Source organism: Ixodes scapularis, unplaced genomic scaffold (assembly GCF_016920785.2).
Source record: "Ixodes scapularis isolate PalLabHiFi unplaced genomic scaffold, ASM1692078v2 PGA_scaffold3__209_contigs__length_174095766, whole genome shotgun sequence".
NCBI lineage: Eukaryota > Metazoa > Arthropoda > Arachnida > Ixodida > Ixodidae > Ixodes > Ixodes scapularis.
This window is the reverse complement of record NW_024609868.1, coordinates 36,366,218-36,386,502: the sequence shown is the minus strand read 5'-3', so window position 1 is coordinate 36,386,502 and position 20,285 is coordinate 36,366,218. Positions and strand designations below refer to the sequence as shown.

The 20,285-nt window shown below is 44.7% G+C and overlaps 1 protein-coding gene across 1 annotated transcript in view; it reads right to left on the bottom strand.

The window, feature by feature from the left end:
• Positions 1-12,704: 12,704 nt before the first annotated feature.
• Positions 12,705-20,285, bottom strand: part of LOC8028178 (polycystin-2) — a 33,582-nt gene continuing 26,001 nt past the window's right edge. Inside the window, exons 13-16 of the mRNA XM_042292702.1 lie at positions 18,864-19,103; positions 15,652-15,799; positions 13,645-13,749; positions 12,705-12,710 (exon numbers count right to left, since the gene is read on the bottom strand). Coding sequence (XP_042148636.1) covers positions 12,705-12,710; positions 13,645-13,749; positions 15,652-15,799; positions 18,864-19,103 — 499 coding nt within the window. The remainder of the gene's footprint in view (positions 12,711-13,644; positions 13,750-15,651; positions 15,800-18,863; positions 19,104-20,285) is intronic.

Genomic DNA, 20,285 nt, shown 5'->3' with positions numbered 1-20,285 from the left:
TGCCTTCCGTGGACGAACGATACCGAGCACGCGACATGGAGTGGAAAATAATAGCTTAATGATCATTCAACCTCAAATGCTAGAAGTTTCGGCCTACATTTATTAAACATATAGCCTTCACAGTTTCATGAAGACCAAAAGCCCTTATACGCCCCTAAACAGTCTAAACTCTCTCCTGTGTCTTTTTTTCTTGTGACAGCTCAGATAAGGAGACAGTGCAAGCGAGTACATTGCGTGTGGACGTCAACTTCGCTATTGTAATCAATAACGAACATTGGGACTCCTGGCCGGTTTGCATAAATAAGAGACATTGATCTTCGCGTCTGGGCACACCTCCCTGTCATTTGAGACTGAACGTCAGGCTCCGCGACACCTCCCTTAATAGGTATTCTTAGACCACAACAACAATAACGACAAGCCAGACACCACGTCCATCGAGAACACGAAAAAGAAACGAAGTTGTTCTATGACGACAAGAGCCTAGAGGCGAACAAGGGCGGGATACACATTCGGTCCTCTAGACGCAAGCCATGAAGGTCGGCGTCCGCAGCTTTTCGACAATGATCATCTTTGCCCCACCGAGATCCAAGCTACTCTCCCAGCTCGAGATGCTCTTCAAACCACTGATCTACAGCTTCGGTTCCCTCTCCGGACCGCGAGGAGTTTCTGTTTCGCTGAGATCACGGCTAACGGCTTACACGACAACCCTAGTCGTACTGACGACTCTGACATGCCACTTGGCGCTCCTAATCATGTCGCTTTCGCGAGGCTTCGAACACGCTTCGATACGACGAGGATGCACCTGTGTCCGTCTGGCGTGCAGCTTGATCATCGTGGTGCTGCTGATTCGCCGAAGCCACGAAGTTATCGCATTCAAGTCTCGTCTCGTGTCCCTGTACAGCCATCTGCCTGCCCTAGACCCGTCCAGCGTTCGACTGGGAAAGGCCAAGCTCGTCGTCTGGTGCACCGCCGCGTTCGTCTACTTGCAGATCAGCTACGCGACGTTTCAGGGTTTCTTGCCCGACACGAACGAAGAGTCGATGGCCGCCTACTTCAAAGAGCTGTGGTTCGGGCTAGACAACAAACACTTCCCACCGCTTCTCACCCGGTGTCTCTGGAACTTGGAAAATTTCGTGTTCCATGTCACCACCGAAGCCGTCGTTCGCGTGCCCGTCTTGTTCTACGTGGCCGCCTGTTTCTTGCTGAAAGCGAGGCTGCGGGACTTCCGGCTCATGCTGGGAAGACAGCGATGGAAGCAATCGATGACTAAACTCACAACGCTGACAGTTAAAGAGCTCCGCGACCTGCAGCGTCTCCACGGGATCCTTACCGAAGCAGCTCAGCAGCTTGAGGATGTCTTCTCGCCCATCATCTTTTGCTCGTACACAACTTTCGTGGTACATATCATCGCGTCCCTTTACAACATCTTCGACCGGAACCTCCTCTACTTCTCGGGCGCTCCTGGTAAAATCCACTTGATTCGCCAGGTTGAGGTCTACTTAGAGTTCGGCCTCACCGTCTGGTTCTTCTTGCTGCTCACGGTCGCAGCGGCGTTCGTAAACGACGAACCGTCCAGGTTGCTGCCCGTCGTTGAGAAAATGATCCTCGACGTCGACGAGTTGTCCGTGTCGTCGAGTTTCAGGGCGGCGTTCCTCTTGGCTCGGTTCTCCAGGCCCTTTGCGCAACTCACTGCCTGGAGGGTCTGCGTGATCTCGCGAGGCCTGGTGCTCACCGTCATGGGCGCGTTTCTGACATATGGTGTGATTTTTTTTCAGTTCGTCCACCTCGGCAATAGCGCCGCAAAGTAAGCAAGCCCGTTCGGCTGCGTCCGCCCTAAAATGAACCATCAGCATGTTAAGCACCGTCTATTAACCTATACCGTCTTGCACCAAAGTAAACGTAAGATCATCACCAGTGCAAAACGTGTATCTTCGGATCCCTAGGTCAACGTTCTAAAGTAACTAATTATAAGTTTTACAGCTCATTAAATGTACCGTGAAACGATATTGGATGTGAACGTCATGCGTACATTATTTTTCTTGTCCGTCCTAAACTCGAATATGTTTCAGCTGCCCAGGATCTATAACAGAGTTTCTTGGAGGCTGGACAAAACAGAGTTAATTTTTTTTTTTGTGATTACGATGATATCTCGAAAGTGATATTCATGAAAGGTACGTACAGTCTTCTGCAATATTAAACACCATGGAAGGACCCACTGGGAGCGCGTGGCCGGGATAGCGGCAGGCGGGGACGCTGCCCGCGCGCCGGGCGATTCCATTCTGCGTCGAGTGGAGGACACTCACTCGGTGCTCAACCAGGCCTGAACGCGCGTAAAAGTTCAGTTATTCACCACATTCGGTGGGAGTTGATACCACGAGGGCGCCACAGTATTTGGTGCCCCAGTAGACTTCCGGTAGTGTATGTATTTATTCTTCAGCAACGCTCAGCGGGCGGGTAAGAAGAGTTCCTTCAGAGATATTTTTGTAGTATGTCTGTAAGAACATTAGTGCATCGTACAAAGTAGTGCAAATAACAAAAGGAGGAGGGACAAATGGAAAAGAAGAGGAAAACCGGAAGCGCGCAGGGGTTCGCCGATAGGGGGTGGTAATGAGCTTGTTTGCAAACAAACATCGGTGAATAGTACGATACAAAGTTTATGGATTCGCCACACGGATATATGTGGTGACGTTGAGTGCAGCAGCGTAGCGGAAAAAGTGGGACTTTGATTGGCTGGCGAGCGGGAACTCGATATCTGCGACCAATCAGTATCGGTGTCCGCTGCGCTATTCGCCGCGTTTGCTGCGCTCGACGAGCGCGCCTCATGGGCTTCATGCCAAGATATATGGCCACGAAAGCTTAAAACAAGCATAGTCATCGCATGTTTTATTTTTATTTATTTTTTTTACAGCCAAGCTGTTAAAAAAATTTTTCATATTATTTGTTGGTCATATGGGAAAAGCGAGTGCATTTTCTCCCTGTGCTTGATTATAGGAGAAAATATCACGAATAATTAGTATGCACTAGGTATTTTGGAACATGCAGGCGAAAAAATTCGTCAATTACATTGACTTCAGGCAGACGAAAAAATTCGTCAGTTACGACGTTTTTATTTCAAATTCATGACATTAAAAACGGTTCTAAAACGGCTTTGTACATGTATTTATGTGCACTGTCGGACACTGTTAGCGCGAACACGGTGTCGGCGCTTCTCAGCATTGGGGGATATACGTGCCAAACGAACGAAGGACATGTGGAAGACCGAGAAAGACGACTAGAACTACGCAATAACACTGGATCAGTAGCTATTTATGCAACCAGACGATAAAAATAAATTGAAGACCGCGTAATACAGTCGGATTCGAAATAAATAAGTACCGCTTTATTCTTTATGCTCATGAATATGTGCGAAGATGCTTGTTCTGCGTTCAAGACATCCCCCGCACGCTCGAAATATTTGAAAATAGGGAGAAGCCAGGAGAAGAAGTGCCCGATAAAAGCTGCCCGACATAGGAAATAATAAAACGACACACCTTTCATAGCCCACATACTTTATTCTTTACGTTTCGAATGTTTTTTTTAACCACTCGTAAAGATGCACGACGGGAGGATATAAGCACCACCGGAATGCTGGCGAACCTTGAACACACTCTATCTTTCTTTGGATTGCTATTTTGCTTAGAATCGTCGCTTGTTATTACATACCTGCTTTGGAACAGAGGTTTGGGCCTGAAATACAGCGAAGCTAACCGTCGTTCCCTGATGAAGAAAACTACACTATATTAAGCAATTACACGTTTACAATGTCAACAAAGGTACAGTACATACTATTTCGTACGACCCAAATAACAAAAGAGTTTCATTTCATTTTCCGGTGAAGAGACAAAATGCACGCGCGTTTTCCCATAGGAATGCACAGGAGGACCGCAAAAGTAAACTGGTTGCTGGTTGCTTCTATTTGCCTCCCGGAAGTCGCGTAGACATCATTTGAACCTTTAGCGAACATTATAATAATTCTAAGACGGCCTCGGCCACGCGCTCTCAATGGGTCTTTCACATTGCAGGAAACTGTACCTCGTCGTTGCATTATCTCTCCTTACGCGAGCTTTATTGTTTATGCCTGTTTGACAAAATATATATTACCAACTCTCGAAGACGAGTCTATACTGCTAGAACCACCCTGTTTACCACCACGCGACAATCACGTTGACGAAGGCAGAGTCACAATAGTTAATACAGATCATTCATACCTCATACATGTTGGCTGAAATCGTTTTGTCAAACCCATGCAACAGTTTTCATGATTTCAGGAGTATTGCCAATAGACTATATTGACCTGTTTTGTGACGGTTTTGTCCTGTTTATGTGCTACTTTGTCTCATTCCCTCTTATCACTGTAGTGTCCTCGGAAACTGCAGATGGTACAAAGATATTAATAAACAAATGTATAAATGTATAAGCTATATTTTCTGCGTTAATAACAGAACCACTGTTCACGTTCGCAGCTCGCGTCGACGTCCTGGGAGTTTAAAGGAGCATTAAAGAGATTTCTGATATCGTATTTTTCTGGCGAGAGCCCAATCTACACGTTCCATGCGTCGGAAGAACCCAACATTAGGATCATGCGCGGCCTATTGTCCTGTCAAAAGCGTGATGAAATATTATGTCGATCCTAGTGACTGAACGTGTTTGGGTAATTTTGTTACCTACAGACATCGATGCCTTTCGGTAACCAGCAGTGCCGGTAGAAGTAGCTGCCGCTAGGCGTTCACGAAGAAAAGCTGTGTTCTAAGTTCAAGTTTCACTGATAAGTTCATTAAGTCCGATAAAACCAAGGCTCCGAGGATAGAAAATCCGATACAGCAGGTCGACATGCGCGTAATACACTCAATACACTCTAAGTAAGATTAGAAGATGAGTAATGGCGATCGATCAGCAGCGGACGGTTGAGTTGGACGGCTTGAGGATTTTCCAAATACCAGGATGAATCATGGCTCACTTTGGAACGGTAAACAAGAAGAAACCATGAAGCGACTTCGTTTCAAATGCCACTGCCGTCCGGCGTTTGTGGCACGGCGCACGCACAGCCCCTTGACAGAGCGCAGTGTCCACGTAAAAAGTCCCGCTTCTTGCAGAGCCTTACTGATTTTCTCCCTCACGGGACAACGATATTCGCTTGGAAGGCTTTCACTTCGCACGAGCTTATTGGCGCAACGACACTGACCAAGAAACTCCTTTGTTGCGTGTAATTTCAAGGACGAAAGCGAGCTTTTTCTTTCAGTCTCTCCTTCGCAAAACTTGATGACGCAGCTGGGGGGTCGCAGTACCCCCTGTGACGATATTTGAATGCGGCTCGTAGATAAGACCTGAGCCTTGCGTGAGTACTCGATTTGGGCTCGTGGTAATCGATAGCTCCACAAGCATTCGTGTAGTGACGCGTGTCCAATCGCTGCAATGACGACAATAGCCAAAGCGTAACAATGTCTGGAACTCAGCGCGTGTCCTGTGCTCTGCCAACCCCAACGCATGGCTATGATCAACATTGGCGCCATATAATCGGCTCCAGGTCACGTGGCCACTTGTTCTGGCTGCGAGTTGAGGGGGCTGAACGCTGCACGTTTTTTTTTTTTTTTTCTTATTTGTTTTCTTGACTTCTATTGAGTGTGGTGAAAAGCGAGCACGTGTTTAATAGGTCAATAACGTCAGGAAAACGTTCTGAGCGGTATTTTCGCAAAACACAAAAATCGATGCATCGCCCCTTTCAGATATATGTGGGTGAACCTTACATTAGCCTGACGTTATTTTATAGAGGGTACACGTTTCTAACGCCAAAAGCATCGATCGTTTCTTTCTCCGACAACTGTATCTTGTATAGAAACTACCTCGTGCCACGAGGGTAAAGGTCCATGCGTATCATCATCCACTATAATGGAAGGAAGTTGTATTGAAAAAAAAAATCAATTTAGATAATTTGCAATTAAACAATTGCTTTATGCGTCGAAAAGAAACCGGTGGAGCGCTGCTACCTGCTTCCTTCTAGGCAAAACTTCTTTTTATTTTTTTATTTTTTTGCTTATTGGGTTATTGTGCTTTAGCTTACGCCCGTGCTTTTGCGTATGACCTTTACGTTCTTTTCCGTTGCGATCGACTGCGCCGCGGCCTAAAGAAGCAGCGGCGACCGGTACTCCATTTTCACACCTACCGGCCGGATACGGAACTAAGACTAGCCGACGGTTCGGTGGCGGGCCCTGTCGAATTCCGCTACGTGACGACTTGGACGGATAAAATCACAAAGTAAGCGCGAGTTTTCACGACACAAATACACTCCAGATGACGCTTTTGTGGTTTTGTCTTCGGCGGGAGAGGTCAATGCAGATCCCTGAAGCAAAATCTTCCAGGACCCGCCAACAACAAAACCGTCGTTAATAAAGAATCACTTCCGCGGAATTGCAAACAACCAGGAAAATATTGCGTAAACGATTCCCCAGCGTGGCCGTAAGCCTCATCATTATACATATAAACGTAAGAATAACCTTTCACTTCTTCCTCTTCTTCTTCTTTTTTTTTTTTTTTTTCTAGCTAGATTTTGTTTTGGAAATTGTAAACGCGAGAGGCTATGTTTGAGAGGTTATATGCAAAGTCAAAACGGCTGCCTCCGAGTGACGTGCAGCCGGCTTTCCCCTAGCAATATGGTGCCGCCATCATGGCAGGGGCAGAGGCTAGACAGTCGCCGGCTCGCGCTGTCAGTACGGTGATTTGTCCGGCTTAAAAGGATAACTGAGTAGACGTAGCGGTATGCAGCGTCAACAGAACAATCATATGGTTGAACTGGCGCAAGAAATAACCCAATCCCAAAACCCCCGCCTCAAAATCTTTAGCGTTATCTCCCCCATTTTCGAAATCCGTGGCTTTCCAGAACCAATCCCAAAAGTTTAGCAGACGTCTGCGTCTCTTCCTGCGTATTGTTCGGATATCGAAGACAGCGGATGTTGACCGCCACGTCCCTGAGGGTCTGCTGTTGTAGATGACCAAGAAAAAGAAGAACTATAACAACGAAGCTCAAACGAACAATTGAAGCCGGCCTGGCGCCAGTGGATACATCTTGCAGCATTGGAAACACTTGTTTCGTCGTTCTGATAAACCCGGGGCACCCAAATGTGCTGTGAGTGCATTTTGCTAGCGTTATGATGTATTACGCTTGGTTACGGCGGGGAGTTTTGGGCGCTTTAGAATACGTTTCACACCCATGTACACACCGGACTCACCAAAATGTTCAAAACAATTTTTTTTTTTTTCACGTGACGTCGTGGGATTACGTGGGGATTTAAGGGGAGGGGAAAAGGGCAGGGAAGCGACGGCTTCTCCCTTCAGTGTTCAAGGGTTAATTGTTTCATAAAAAAGGGGATATCCTTTTTTTAATGCCTTGTCTTTGGTGATATGGCAATTACCGTCATCTGCGACGTCACATCCGTCCGTGCGCCACCGAGCTACGTGCTTCCCTATTCGGGAGTCAGCTGGGCGCGCCGAGGTCACCGGCGACCGAAGGCTCCGCCGCCCGTTCCCCTCCTTGTGGCGCCAAAGAGCGGTCGAACTGCTCATCGCACGGTCCAGGGTTCGATCACCGCTGCGCCACTTAAATGCTGCTAATCCAGTCCCTTTTAGAAATGAAGCCTGCGCGCACCCTCCCTGACGTCACTGCAGCTAGGCTAGCGAGCGAAAAAGCAACAGTCGGCTGTGTGTTGGTTTGCTGTGCCGACGCGCTGGCTTGTAGCTTCGACTGGAGATATTGTACGAATGTCACTTACCCGTGTGTGACGACGACGCAATTAATCGAATTACACACTTTCCACGATTATTTAACTTGATCCCCTTTATAAAACCGTAGCGCTGCGTTGCTATATCAAATATTTTAGCTAGAAACATATGTTTGACGTTCATGCTTACCATACAACTAGGAAATATGTGAAGTAGTATTTTATGCATAACGCCCGCCAGACGCTCCCCGAAAGATAAAATAAAACTAGCAGCACGCTCTCTAACTCCCACCAGAAATAGTCTTTTTTTTTTTTTTTTTTTTAAGAGAGTGAAGTAAGCAAATGCGGCACGAAATGCGACTGATCGACTACTAAGTGTCAGAAGGACATCATGTAACAAATAAACTCATGAGACAACTTCCTTTTTGCCTCCGTCTCGTGTTTAAGGGTGTGGATACAATGTACAGAGATAGCGTAGTTCCTACACAATTTTCTTTTCCTTTTCACAACGCTATTTTTTTTTTTTTTTTGTAATTACAACAGTAGCTTTTTGGGTGGAGCAGACCTTGCACTGAGTCTGCACTAAGGCATCATTTTTTCCCTTGCGCCTATTGTTGAGAAGAATGTTAGTCGACAAAGTGAGGATGATTTTAAGCGCTACTTGAGGTGGGTGGTCGCTTCCACAAATGTTCAACACTTGGAAACTGGGCAGCGTAGTTAGTGTCAGATTCATGACAACTCTTCGTTGATGACGTAACCCTGTGTGATGGAAGCGCAATTTGACGTTTTGTAGCGGGTTTAGTAGCCAGCAAAATAGTAATTTGGAGCAGCCACTTATGCTTTTGGAGCAAATATGGACATCTGTTAGCACATCATTTCAAAATTAAAAGTGATGGCATCGCTAAATGAGTTCACCTTTGATAAAGATTAAGTATTTCTATTTGACACTGAAGTATACTGCTCACTACATTTCGTAATAAGAATAGATAGGACGCAAAAAGAACATAAATTATTTTTTTAGAATCCAGACTCAGGTGGGTGGCTCCATTTGCAATGGGTGTTTATATAATTGCTGAAAAATGAATCATAGTGCAACACTTCGGTTGAAAAAAAGCCTTTCTCCTCTTCCTCCTCCTTTTACACTCGGTAGTTTGTTTAGCCTGTAAATATAGTTTACATGAGAAGCCGGCAAGAGTCAGCATATGCGCTAGAATGACTATGAATTAAAATACGTCCCCCAAGTTTTATGAACCTACCAAACTCAAGATTCTAATATGATAAACTGCAAAGACAAAAACTCACAAAACTTACACCTCTGCCCTAAAAGTGACTCCGATTTAGCGGCGCATTGGAACCAGAATTGAGTCCATGTTTTCTGCTCTTTCGATCGGCTGCTGCACGGGAACTACGTTTCATTGCCCCATTTATTCAAGTACAGATCCGCGTTTTCGTCTTTTTCTCGGCACAGCTTTCTAAAGTCAAAGGTCAATCTATGACCAATATCAAAGAATGTCGACCTGTAATATAGTACTGAGCATAATTTCCGAGCCTATCGCATTTTCCCAGACGCTCCCCCAAGTCAGCCGCTGCTCCTAGCTTTCCGGTGAAAGGGGGTGAAGCTCGACGCTCACACTTTGGGGGAGGTAGTGAAGGTTGACGAGAGCAGTGCAAGTGCCGCGGTACACTATAGCCACGGCATGGAGGCATGTGCCAGACAAGATGATAAAGTGATCAGCCGCTGCTCAGTCTTTTGGCTCCATCTTACCTCAGCCACCGTCCCAGTATTGTGGAATTTTTTCTCGCGACTTTGCCAACATTGTCTGGACATTCATAGTATCACCTCCGTGCACGGGCTTATCTACGTATCCAAGATTCTTACCCTGCAGAATTGTGTTACAAACTTCTGGGGTTGGGGACGTGGCTACTTCATTTCAGACCTTCGCGGGACGAGTTTTGGAACTGAGCTCCGTACGCTGCAGATTGCGGGCCTAGCGGGCACGTGCTCAATCCATACTTCGAAGTGACGGCGCGAGCTCCCACTAGCAAAGCGAAGCTCTAGTGTATGATCTACTAAACGTCTCTAATATGGCAGACGTCGTTTCGCTGGGAAGTTCCGGATATGCCATAGCTTTGGACCAGGTCGCCCATGGCCACTGGCACCAGTGGCATACTAACTCGACTTGCACTGGGGAAATACCTTTATTCTGAACAACGAAGTTTCTACCTGTATACAAATGTGTGTTCATACTACAGTCCGATATGTACACTTGAAACCGACAAAAAGTGGGTTGCATTTGCTCTTGACTGACGAAATACCCCAGCAACGTCTAGTGACATCTAAGTGTATATTGCACTGCACAGATTGCACTGAGGTCGCAGCACTAAAAGTCATTGCACTTGGTCCCCTTAGAGGCAAAGCATCAATAGCTGCAACAGGAAAAGTGCGTTCACGACAGAGGGATAAAGTTGTGGGCTACCCACAACTGCAGGTCATTTCGTTTATGTGACATGGGCTCCCAAAAGTTTCATAGCAAACAAGAGTAGCACATTATTTCCTGGCAGAAACAAATTCCGAAGAAGTAACTGATACATTTATCAGTAGACATGCCAACTCTTTGCTCTTTTTCACAATGGTCGAATGGGAAACTTCCCTTTGCTCTTTGTCACAATTGTGCAATGGAAAAGCTCTACTAATAAAAAAAAAGTGTTTCACAATTTTTTTAAATCATTCTTGAATCCAAGTAGAGCGTTGGGTGCATGCAAATAGTTCAGTAGATTCATAGTTTAACTTTAGTTAAACTGGTTACCTAAGTGAGATCATCATATGGGAATCATTTTAATAATGTATTTGAGGTAAGACAAAAGACTTTCTGTCAATACCTAAACCCGATTCACCAGTATGTTTGTCTAATGAACTATGAGCATTCAGGCATGGCTAACTTACAACTTCTTAGCTTATTCAGAATCAAGTCACTGCTTTGCACAGGTACAATGATCAACAACACATCTAGACTTTTCAACAGGCCACTGACAACTTTAATCTTCCTACAACATTGGGACTGTTTAATCCCAGACATCAATCTATCGATTCCTGTTGCACCAAAATTTTTTCGTGAGCCTTTCCAACGTTGCAACAGATTGCTTTAAGAGTTTTATAACACTCCCGACAGCCAGCATTATGCAAAGGTTTCAACAAACAACACTCCTAAGCAACATCATTTCACAGTAACAAGGGCATTAAAAATATATAATGGCAACTGGCTGGTGTTGAGTTAGAGTCCAGTGGTTCTCAAACAAAAGTCCACAGACCCTTTGGGGTCTGCGAAGGCATTCTAGGGGTCCGCGAAGCCCTCCTGCCTCACCAATCAAGCCCGGCAATAAAGGTTGTCTTTTTTTTTTAGATTGAAAAGAAACATGCCAATTTTCGTGTAGGTTTTCTCGTGTGTGTATCAATGAGAGAAATCTACTTCACCTACCCCTTAGTTATATTCATTTATTAAATCATTATCATAATTAACCTAACACCTTTCCCTCCCGCCCACCACAAACAGGGTCCTCCATCACCTCCGTCGATCCACAAGAGCTTTATGAAGCACCAATGGTTGAGAACCACTAAGTTAGACGATATTAGCAGACTGCAATATCCCAAAAGATAGCCCTCCCCTAGATATTGTAGTATTTGAACTTGAGCAAGTTGTGCGATCAGTTAGGCAACCAGAAGTCTAACAGAGATAGGAACAGCTACTTTGACAAGTTAAAAGCCAACTGCATCCTTCTTTGCCTTCTAAATAACTGTTATGTTTGGGGGGACATGTAGGAGATGTCTCAACAAGCCAGTTTACAGGGATAAGCGCTTCCCAATTGTGTTTTATAATGAAGGAGACTTGTTTTTTCTTTCCTTTGAGAGAATGAATTATTCTTGCCATATTAGGAATGTGTATAACTCTTTGTTCGTCTCTAGCTACACCCAGTGCAGCTAGGGTAATACAGGCCTCGAAATGGCCCACTAAAACCAAATTATTGCCAGTTCACAGCAATTCACCCTTCCATAATTGGGAGTCGTTTTCAGGATATCAAGGCCATCTACATTATGAGTCCTCTCTACCTGTGCTGTAGAATATCTTGGTTTTAACTGAGAAACACCAATAAACAATGGAAATAAGAAATAAGTTAAGACCAAATGCCTACCGGTAGCTTACCGGACCCAAGGTGAGATGAGTCACTTCGACAAAGAGAGTTTTCCCACGTAAACTAAAGCTTTCCACCTCACTGGTCCATTTTGATATTCCTCGGCACACAGCGAATATATCTTGATTACCAAAGAGTTCCGGTTGTGACACCCTAATCAGCAGGCCATTGAATATACATCCAGCCTCGAAAGGTCTCGAGAGACTTAGTTGAGAGATAAACGCCCTAAAATCTGTGCCGTTAGAACATTCCAATAGTATATGGCTTCTGGCCTGTGCCACTTTTGTCGTTTGTGCACATGGTGTGTGCTCTGCTCTCTCCCCAAAGCGACAAACATGCGCACACTAGGCTGTAGATATTCAATGGTGCGCTGCGGATCTGTCAACGTTGAAAAAATGCATAACAAGCAAAAGTGAAAAAAAAAAAGTAAATTATTTTGCGTTGTTATTACCAGGTCATGTTGTAATGAGGGGACAAATCTTTTTCAAATGAGTGCTGGGACACAAGCATCTCATCGTAGCAGCGGTGGTTTCTGCGAAGAGGTGGAGTTTAGAACTTTGGCGCGACTTGTGCGGTGGTGCAGAGTAACGCAGTACCATTACTACAAGGTGAAGTGGAAGGTCTGAGAGCATGGCAGATGCCGACGACAAAACAGAGCCTGCTGTTGGGACCTTCCAGCTTCTTCGTCTTTTTGTCAGGTTCACGCAGTATCCACTTCACGGTGTGTTGCTCCGTTCCTGAAACAAACAGGGAGCCACAATTGGTCTAAACCTGATGCAGAGATTAATGGTTCACCCTCACATTTTTCATTCCCAATTATTATGTCCTTGCATACTTCTAATTTTGCTACCGTAAGCTCTGAGCAAAAAAAAATGTCATGTTACAAGTGATATAGAACTACCTGATGAGGGCACTTTCGTCGTACAAGGCAGAACTCACAAATTAAATTTCATAATCCCCACTTCAGCTCAGTAGAGAGGCATCAACATGCTATTTCCACAAGTCCCTATATCTCGTTTAAAACCAGTTTCTATATAGGCTTCAACACGCGTCACTGGTTTCCGTGAACGATCACTGGGAACTTAGTCAACGTCAAAAAGTACAGACAATTCCAATGAACATCAACCAAAGTTGCAGTAGCCTTAAATGGCCGAAAGACACCACGAACAAATTTACTTGCATACAATAAAAGATAAAAGAAGTTATTCAAATCTCTTAACGAACCATTCCGCTGCTTAATCAAGAAACAAACCTATGAATACATTTCGATTCATTACACCAGCCTTCATAAGGGTACATTACCACGCTTAATTCTGTATACTTGAACAGTCTCCCCAGCCATGTAACATCAGTTTCCGATCCTTCAAAATAATGAGTGGCTGCTTAATTAATCATATTTTTTTAAGTGCTTGACAGTTTATAGATGGTGCCCTCATCTAAACTATTATCCACATTGTTAGGATTTGTTGTTACAGAATTCATATGACATTATATGCACCTTATTATTATATGTAAATTAAATTATCGCCACTTTTTGGCCTACTGCTTTCGATTACATATTTGCTAGTCATCTATTACCCAAAGTCTGGCTCCCCAGAACAATTGTCCAACATCCAGAAACGAACCTTCATAGTGTTCTTAATAAAATATTTAATTAATTCGTGTGCACTCATTTTGAGAGGGGGAGGTGAAAGAGAGATCTCACCCTGCGCGGAGTGTGCAGGGACGCTTCAGAGTCCCATCTTTGTAGTTCATCCCTGACCAACTTCTCCATCTGCTGACGTTTCCCTCTCTCATCCAGGTTTTCATTCTGTGGGTTGTCAGAGATTTCCTTTGTCACACGAGCCGTACAGGAGCACTTCCTACCAAACACTGCAGCTTGCAAGCTTACAATCGAATGCATAAAATTTCTCGAAACCAAGGCATAGCGGTATGGCTAAAAGGGGAATGTTTTGTAATACTAATGTGCACTATGACAGCACTAGTCAACATGCTATCAGGTAAGAACTCAAATCTGGATTTCAGTACTACTGCTGTAAGCTTGAAGACAGTCTAGAAGGCCAAAAAAATGTTTTTATCTGCTTGGGCTAACAAGGGTTTAGAAAAAACTCTTTACATTCACAAAGCATAGAACAAAGTCAGTTTTTTATTACTATTATTATTTGTAGAAAAAGGCACTGATGCGGCTCATAGACAAACTTTTCCGACCTTTCAATTTACATAGTTAATCAAAATTACAAGTGCCATCAATCTATATCAAGAACCCGCCGAGAACGATAAAAAAAAAACTGAATACAAGAAATCCACCCAAACATTTATTTCACAGTGTGCCTAGTCAAACTTGCTAAAATTCACTTGTCAATCATGCTGACAACATCATCGTCCAAACTTGGAGAACCACGTGTCTCCAAGCCGTAGCACTCATGTTGCAACGCTCGCACCAAGCTTCATCACTTTGCACCGTAGTACCCTCGTGCCAAGCTTCATTACTTTCCACTGGGGCAGAGCCATAAATAGAGAGAGTTTGGCCATTCATTGGGAAGTATAGGAGGCAAATGAGGAGGTGCCATTGACCAGAAGCCGGAAATAATACCCTGGCGGTGGTTATGAGAAACGAAATTAACGAGTGCATCGGGCTAACTCTCCGTGATTGAAAATATGGTGCATGTGATGTCTCAATCACGGTCATCCAAAATAGTGGTGGAAGAGCGCTACTAGTGGAACGATTGACATAATCGGTATGCCAGGCGCCGAAGATTGGGAATCTACCATCTGAGACGTCAGACTGTCCGAGCTAAACAGAGTTTGAGCAGCACATTCGTTTCTTACATCGTTTTGCATGATTATAATCGAAACATCACTGCACCATATTTTTAACATGAAGAGTTACTGCATTTAACCCTTACACTCTCATTAAAACTGTTTCTTGCTACCACCGCTAGGGGCTTCATTTCAGCTTCTGGTTGGCCAGGAGAGCAAGCCAAGCCCTCCATCTGTGTCTGGTGCACGCCCTGGCTCTGCCCGCTCCTCCCATTGACAAAACTCTCTCTATACAATAAAACATTGGTCGGGGCTAGTTGGTTCATATCGATTAAACGCCGCGTTACAATGCAAGAAGTGGCTGGTGCGGGGAAGCACATCTCAGCTAGCTCAACGGGGTCAAGAATTCAATTTATTATTACGAGTCTACATTCCTCAACTACGAGCATAGGTCGGCTCCTAATTTGGAAAAACTTTTGTGGAAAAATTGTAGAGCTACATTTGAGTAAATAAGGTATGTTCTTTTTTTTTTTTTTTTTGGTGGAGGACGTCCATGTGCATGCAATGCATAGAGTAAGTACTCAATCCGTCACATCTCTCTGACAATAATGAAAGCGGGATTTATCCCCAGGCAGTGATCAGGCTAGGCTCGCTGAAGGTGTGATTCAAGATGGACTGCAATTAGACTACAAAACCTCGAAAAATACAAAATAAGAAAAAAATTCAAAACCTGCCACCAACAGGCAATGAATCTGACACCGAAAAGTTGCGGTTATATCAGGATTGAATAATCCTGTAAATAGGTAAAGGATGATGTGATATCCCAGTGTCAGGCTCTCCTTTATGGTTCGTTTACATAACTTTATAATCCCAATCTTCTCACACGGCAACTAAGTAGCTGCAAACGTAACACACCTTGGACGAGAAGCGAGAACAAGATGTTGTGCCTCACCTCAGAGATGCTGTCGAGAATCTTGTTCATGTTCTCACGCCGGTGCGCCTTGGCCTTTTCCATAGACTCCATTTTGACCAGCACAGCGTCGATCTTGGAGACAATGCTTCCAATGGAATGCTCCATGCGATCCACTCTTCGGGAAAGCCTGCAGCAAGCAATCGGGGGGACCACCCCGTTCGTTTTCTCTCAGAGCTGAACACAATAACACCAACAAACATAAAAATATGCCTCATTATTTCTCATGATCAGTGAACACCTAACAGCATTCATAGCATCTCAGGGAAACAAGTTCCGTAAAATCCCGAGATGCCCACCCCCCGAAAGATAGCCCATCTCTATTTTTGGCTTGATTTGCTATACTTTTTACAGCGGAGATGTTAAGGGCTAGTTTCCCTAGTATCGTGTCCGCCAGCAAACAAATGATGACACATAACTCTGGACAGCTACCGCCACCTATGAGTGATGGCGGCAACCAGACAACCAGCTAGCCAGTTGTCTGGTTGCAGCCATCGCTCATAGATGGCGGCAGCCTTTCCAGGCTTTCCACTCTGGCTTGCCAAATTGCCGGCCATTACTTCATTCCCACCATAGTACAGCTTCGCTGGTCTTCCTTCTTCACCAGAGTGGAAAGCCTGAAAGTTTTTTTCTTAAACACCGAAAGATAGCCCACTCTTAGTAATCAGGGTGTCTAGCAAATTATTCTTTTGAAATTCCCTGACTTTTCCAGGTTTCCCCTGACAATTTCAGGTGAAATTTTCTGAGCACTCTAAAGGCAGTTCAATATATAAGACCATCACAACACAAGGCATTGAGCACTCAGCACAGTAAGGATCATTTTGCATGGGCTTAATCTTTAATCTAACTTGCATATTTCAAAATATTCGGGTTCGTCCAGTTCGGATTGAACGAGCATTTTCTTGCCGCTGACATCGTCAGTGAAGAGACCCCTTCTGGAAACACAATGAAAACACAACGCTGAACCACACACGTCAATAACCGAATGACAACATGACTGCCAGATGCACTTTCGGACACTTTCGGCATAGGGCTTGGATTGGATTGGGGTCTTCGGCTTTCCCATTTTGTTACTATAGTTGGTAACAAGTCAAGAAGGTAAGATAAGCTCCTCCCATAAGCATGATGTGCCCATTTCAAATCCCTTCGCAGTCGAAAGAATAGTTCACTGGAAACGCCCCTTGTTCCGCTTCAATGGACAGATATTGGCTACAGAGTGATGCCAACTTGTCTCCAACCCCCCCCCTTTTTTTTTACGAAAGCTACCTTTGAACTCATCAAAGAGGGAACCGAGCCCCTGAAAGTAGCCTTTGTATCTATCGGAGGGGGAACCTAACCCCCGAAAGTCGTATTTGTTTCCATCAGAGGGGAAAAACTCTAATCTCCCTCTCGTGGCTCCCACAACGCTAAGTCAAGGTCGAAAGATAAGGCAAATATTTACAGGAAGGCAAGACCCTCCTCCCGTGTTGGCCACGACGTCACGGACCCCATGGGACGCGATTGGATGTGGAGCTGGAGGAGGTATATATGGATCCCTTTGAGGGGCATTTGCCGCTACCTTCTTGACCTGTAATTTACTATAGTAGCTCTAACTGGATCAATTCGAGTGTCGCGCTCTCAATTCAATCCAATCCTTGGACTGGATTTGTCGGCTGTTCTCTTTGTATCGGGTAGCAAACTCTACATAGAGTCAGCAGAGACTGCACTCAGCTCTAAGCAGAATTTATTGTTTATATTTCTGCCCCCAAGAACTCAAGTCCGGCTCATTTTCCCCCACTGGGCTCGCTTTTTGACAATATCCCTGACATTTCCCTGATTTTTCCCATTAATTAAAATGTCCCTGACAATTCTCGGTTTTCCCGGTCGCTAGACACCCTGGTAATAGTAGCGATGGGATCAATGGTGTCCTCGGCGTAAATGCGGCTAATTAGCTATGGCAGGATATTAGCGAATGTTGCTGACTGGGAAGTACAGTCATCTTTGCTTTGTTGCCCCTCGCCACCATCACAAGCTTGAAAGGGACACAACCTCAAAATAGCATTTTTTTTTAAATTTTCTTGATTGTACACTGAAAGTTAGCCCACTCCATAATTTCAGCCAGTTTGCTCTTGATGCTAGGTGGACTATCTCTTGGGATTTTACGGTAGTATGCTGATGAATATAAATAGCAGACAGCATTTCTACCACAGCAATAAAACTATGGATACAGGCCAAAGCACCTTGCCACATTCCTGTAAAAACAAATGTTCTTAGAAATTTAAAAAAGTGTAATTGCTGGTCTTTGCCATCTTCAAAAATCTAGGCTCTTTTTTAGGCTGAGTAGACGTATATCGCAACAAAAATATGTCTTTAAAATATGCGCAAGTCGTACTGGCTGTGAAAGAAGCGGGGACTGAAGGTACTACGAGTAGGAAGAAGCGGAAAAGGGATAGAATAAAGATTTATATGTCACAACTGTGACCAGGCCAATCCACTGTCGGTCCATTTACTTACGATACAACAGTGCACTGCTGCGTCCTCAAATTATTTTTCCTGCGTTATTCTATTGCATTTAACCCAGACAAAGATACCATACCTGTCTTATGCTTGTACGTTACCGCACCAAGGTCATGACTGGTGTAACTAGAGTAACTAAATAGGGCAGAACCAGATCACCGTGTTCCTTTTCTTCCTCTTTGCTGCCAACATCTTAATCATAGAAAAGCAGCTACATGCGCATAAGCTGTCGAAAATTACGTACAAACCAGCTGGGTTGTACATAATTATATTCTCACGACGCAAGGTAATTTTTAAACGCCAGATGCAAAGCCCCAGCAAGCAGACAACGCTAGAGTCTGCCGCTGTGTCTCCTACAAGAATAACGGTCTCTTCCCACAACATATGTACCGCAATGGCAGAGCATTCGGAGCTCCACTTCACAAGTGGGGATCTTGAGGCCGGTTCAAATTTGCGTCTAAGTGCGGCCGTCTGCGCTACAACTCTTTGCTTTTCAGGACGACAGGTTGCACAGACCTCGGTTACCGCAGTAACTCTCCTGTCGTGAGCAGCCGTAGGCGATCGTACCGAAGTTATTCACACTTATATGCAAATGTCTGAACCAGCCCTTACAGTTAGTAAAAGGCCAGAGTCAGTCCCACTCATATGCAAATGTTTGAACCAGCCTTTACAGTTACTAGTAAAGACCAGGCACATACACGTTGAAGTCGTCGAGCGACACGCCGCTGCCGTCGCCCCCCCCTCCACCGCCAGCGTTGCCGCCGGCATTGCTGGAGTCTCCCTGGGTCTTCTCGAGCTGGATCTCCTGGTCAAGCAGCACTTTCTGACCCTCCAGGTGGGCCATCATCTCCTTTGTCTCCTGCTCGCTCAGCTCGCGGTTCCCGTCAACGTCGTACTTAGAGAAGATCATCTCGATCTCCATGTCGCTGAAGTTCTGACTGCGGGACACAATGAAACAACAGATGGGTACGTACTTGGGCTAGTTAGTTAGTATTGCACACTGTAAAATTGAAGTGCCAAGCAACGATGAACAAGTGGAAGGGAGACACTATTTGGTTACGTCTCTCTTCTACTTGTCTGTTGTTGGCACTTTGACCCTTGCTGACATCAAAGCAGGGGTGGGTCTCAAACTTTCTGATCTCGGGGAATCTTCGGCTACCTTTTTTAAGCGCATTACTACCACGTGCCCCCAAATCCGGGTGAAGACTCTAAAGTTACCGCGTAAATCGACTTGAAAATGTATCGTGCTACATTAACTAGAGGTGCCTGAAGGTGGTGAAAGTGTCGTGTAAAAGTTTCAAAGAACGAACTTACCCGAGTAAAAAGTAAAAATACAATAACTGGTTTTCTCTACCTACGGTGCACGTATGCTAACCGTGCACCCTCCGACTGGCGCAACAACTGACTAATGGTGGCAGTGGTCCTGGCACCTTAGGGAGCCTTCCCTACGGCAGCTTAAGGCAGCTCAGCAGCCACCCAGTCATGCCAAGAGCCGATGACAAGTAGCTCAAATTACTCAACATACTGTCGGTTTTATTTGTTTCGTGTCCATCAAATACTGTGAACGACTTAATTTTCGCAAATTTCGAGAATCACCTACAATTCCCAAAAAATAGGTCCCACAGACAATTCCAGTAAAATATAAACACATTGAAATCTATATTGATATCTCATTGCGTCGCGAAAATTAGAACCCGCGAATGATTCCAAAACTTCAGCTCTGACCTAAATTGCAAAATACTGACCTGGCAAAAAATAAGTTGTTCACAGTATGTTTTATTGGGAACGAAAAAGAAATGATGCACTGACCATTATACCAGTATTAAAAAAACGCGAGCCATTTATGACTCGAAAACGTTGTTAGCAGTTGGGCACTGAGGGTAGAGAAAGCCAGTTATCGTCCTTTTTTGCTTTCTACTCGGGAAAGTTTGTTCTTTGACATTTTGATACAATGCTTCTACAACCTCCAGGCACCTCTGTGGTAAATCATACTACAATATGTTACCAAGCCGATTTATGGGGTCATTTTAAAGGCTTCACCTCAGGTTTGGGGGCATGCAGTAGATTGATCTGATTGTGGGATCCCGCACTGGATGAGAGTCCCCTTTCCGTGTCGTTTG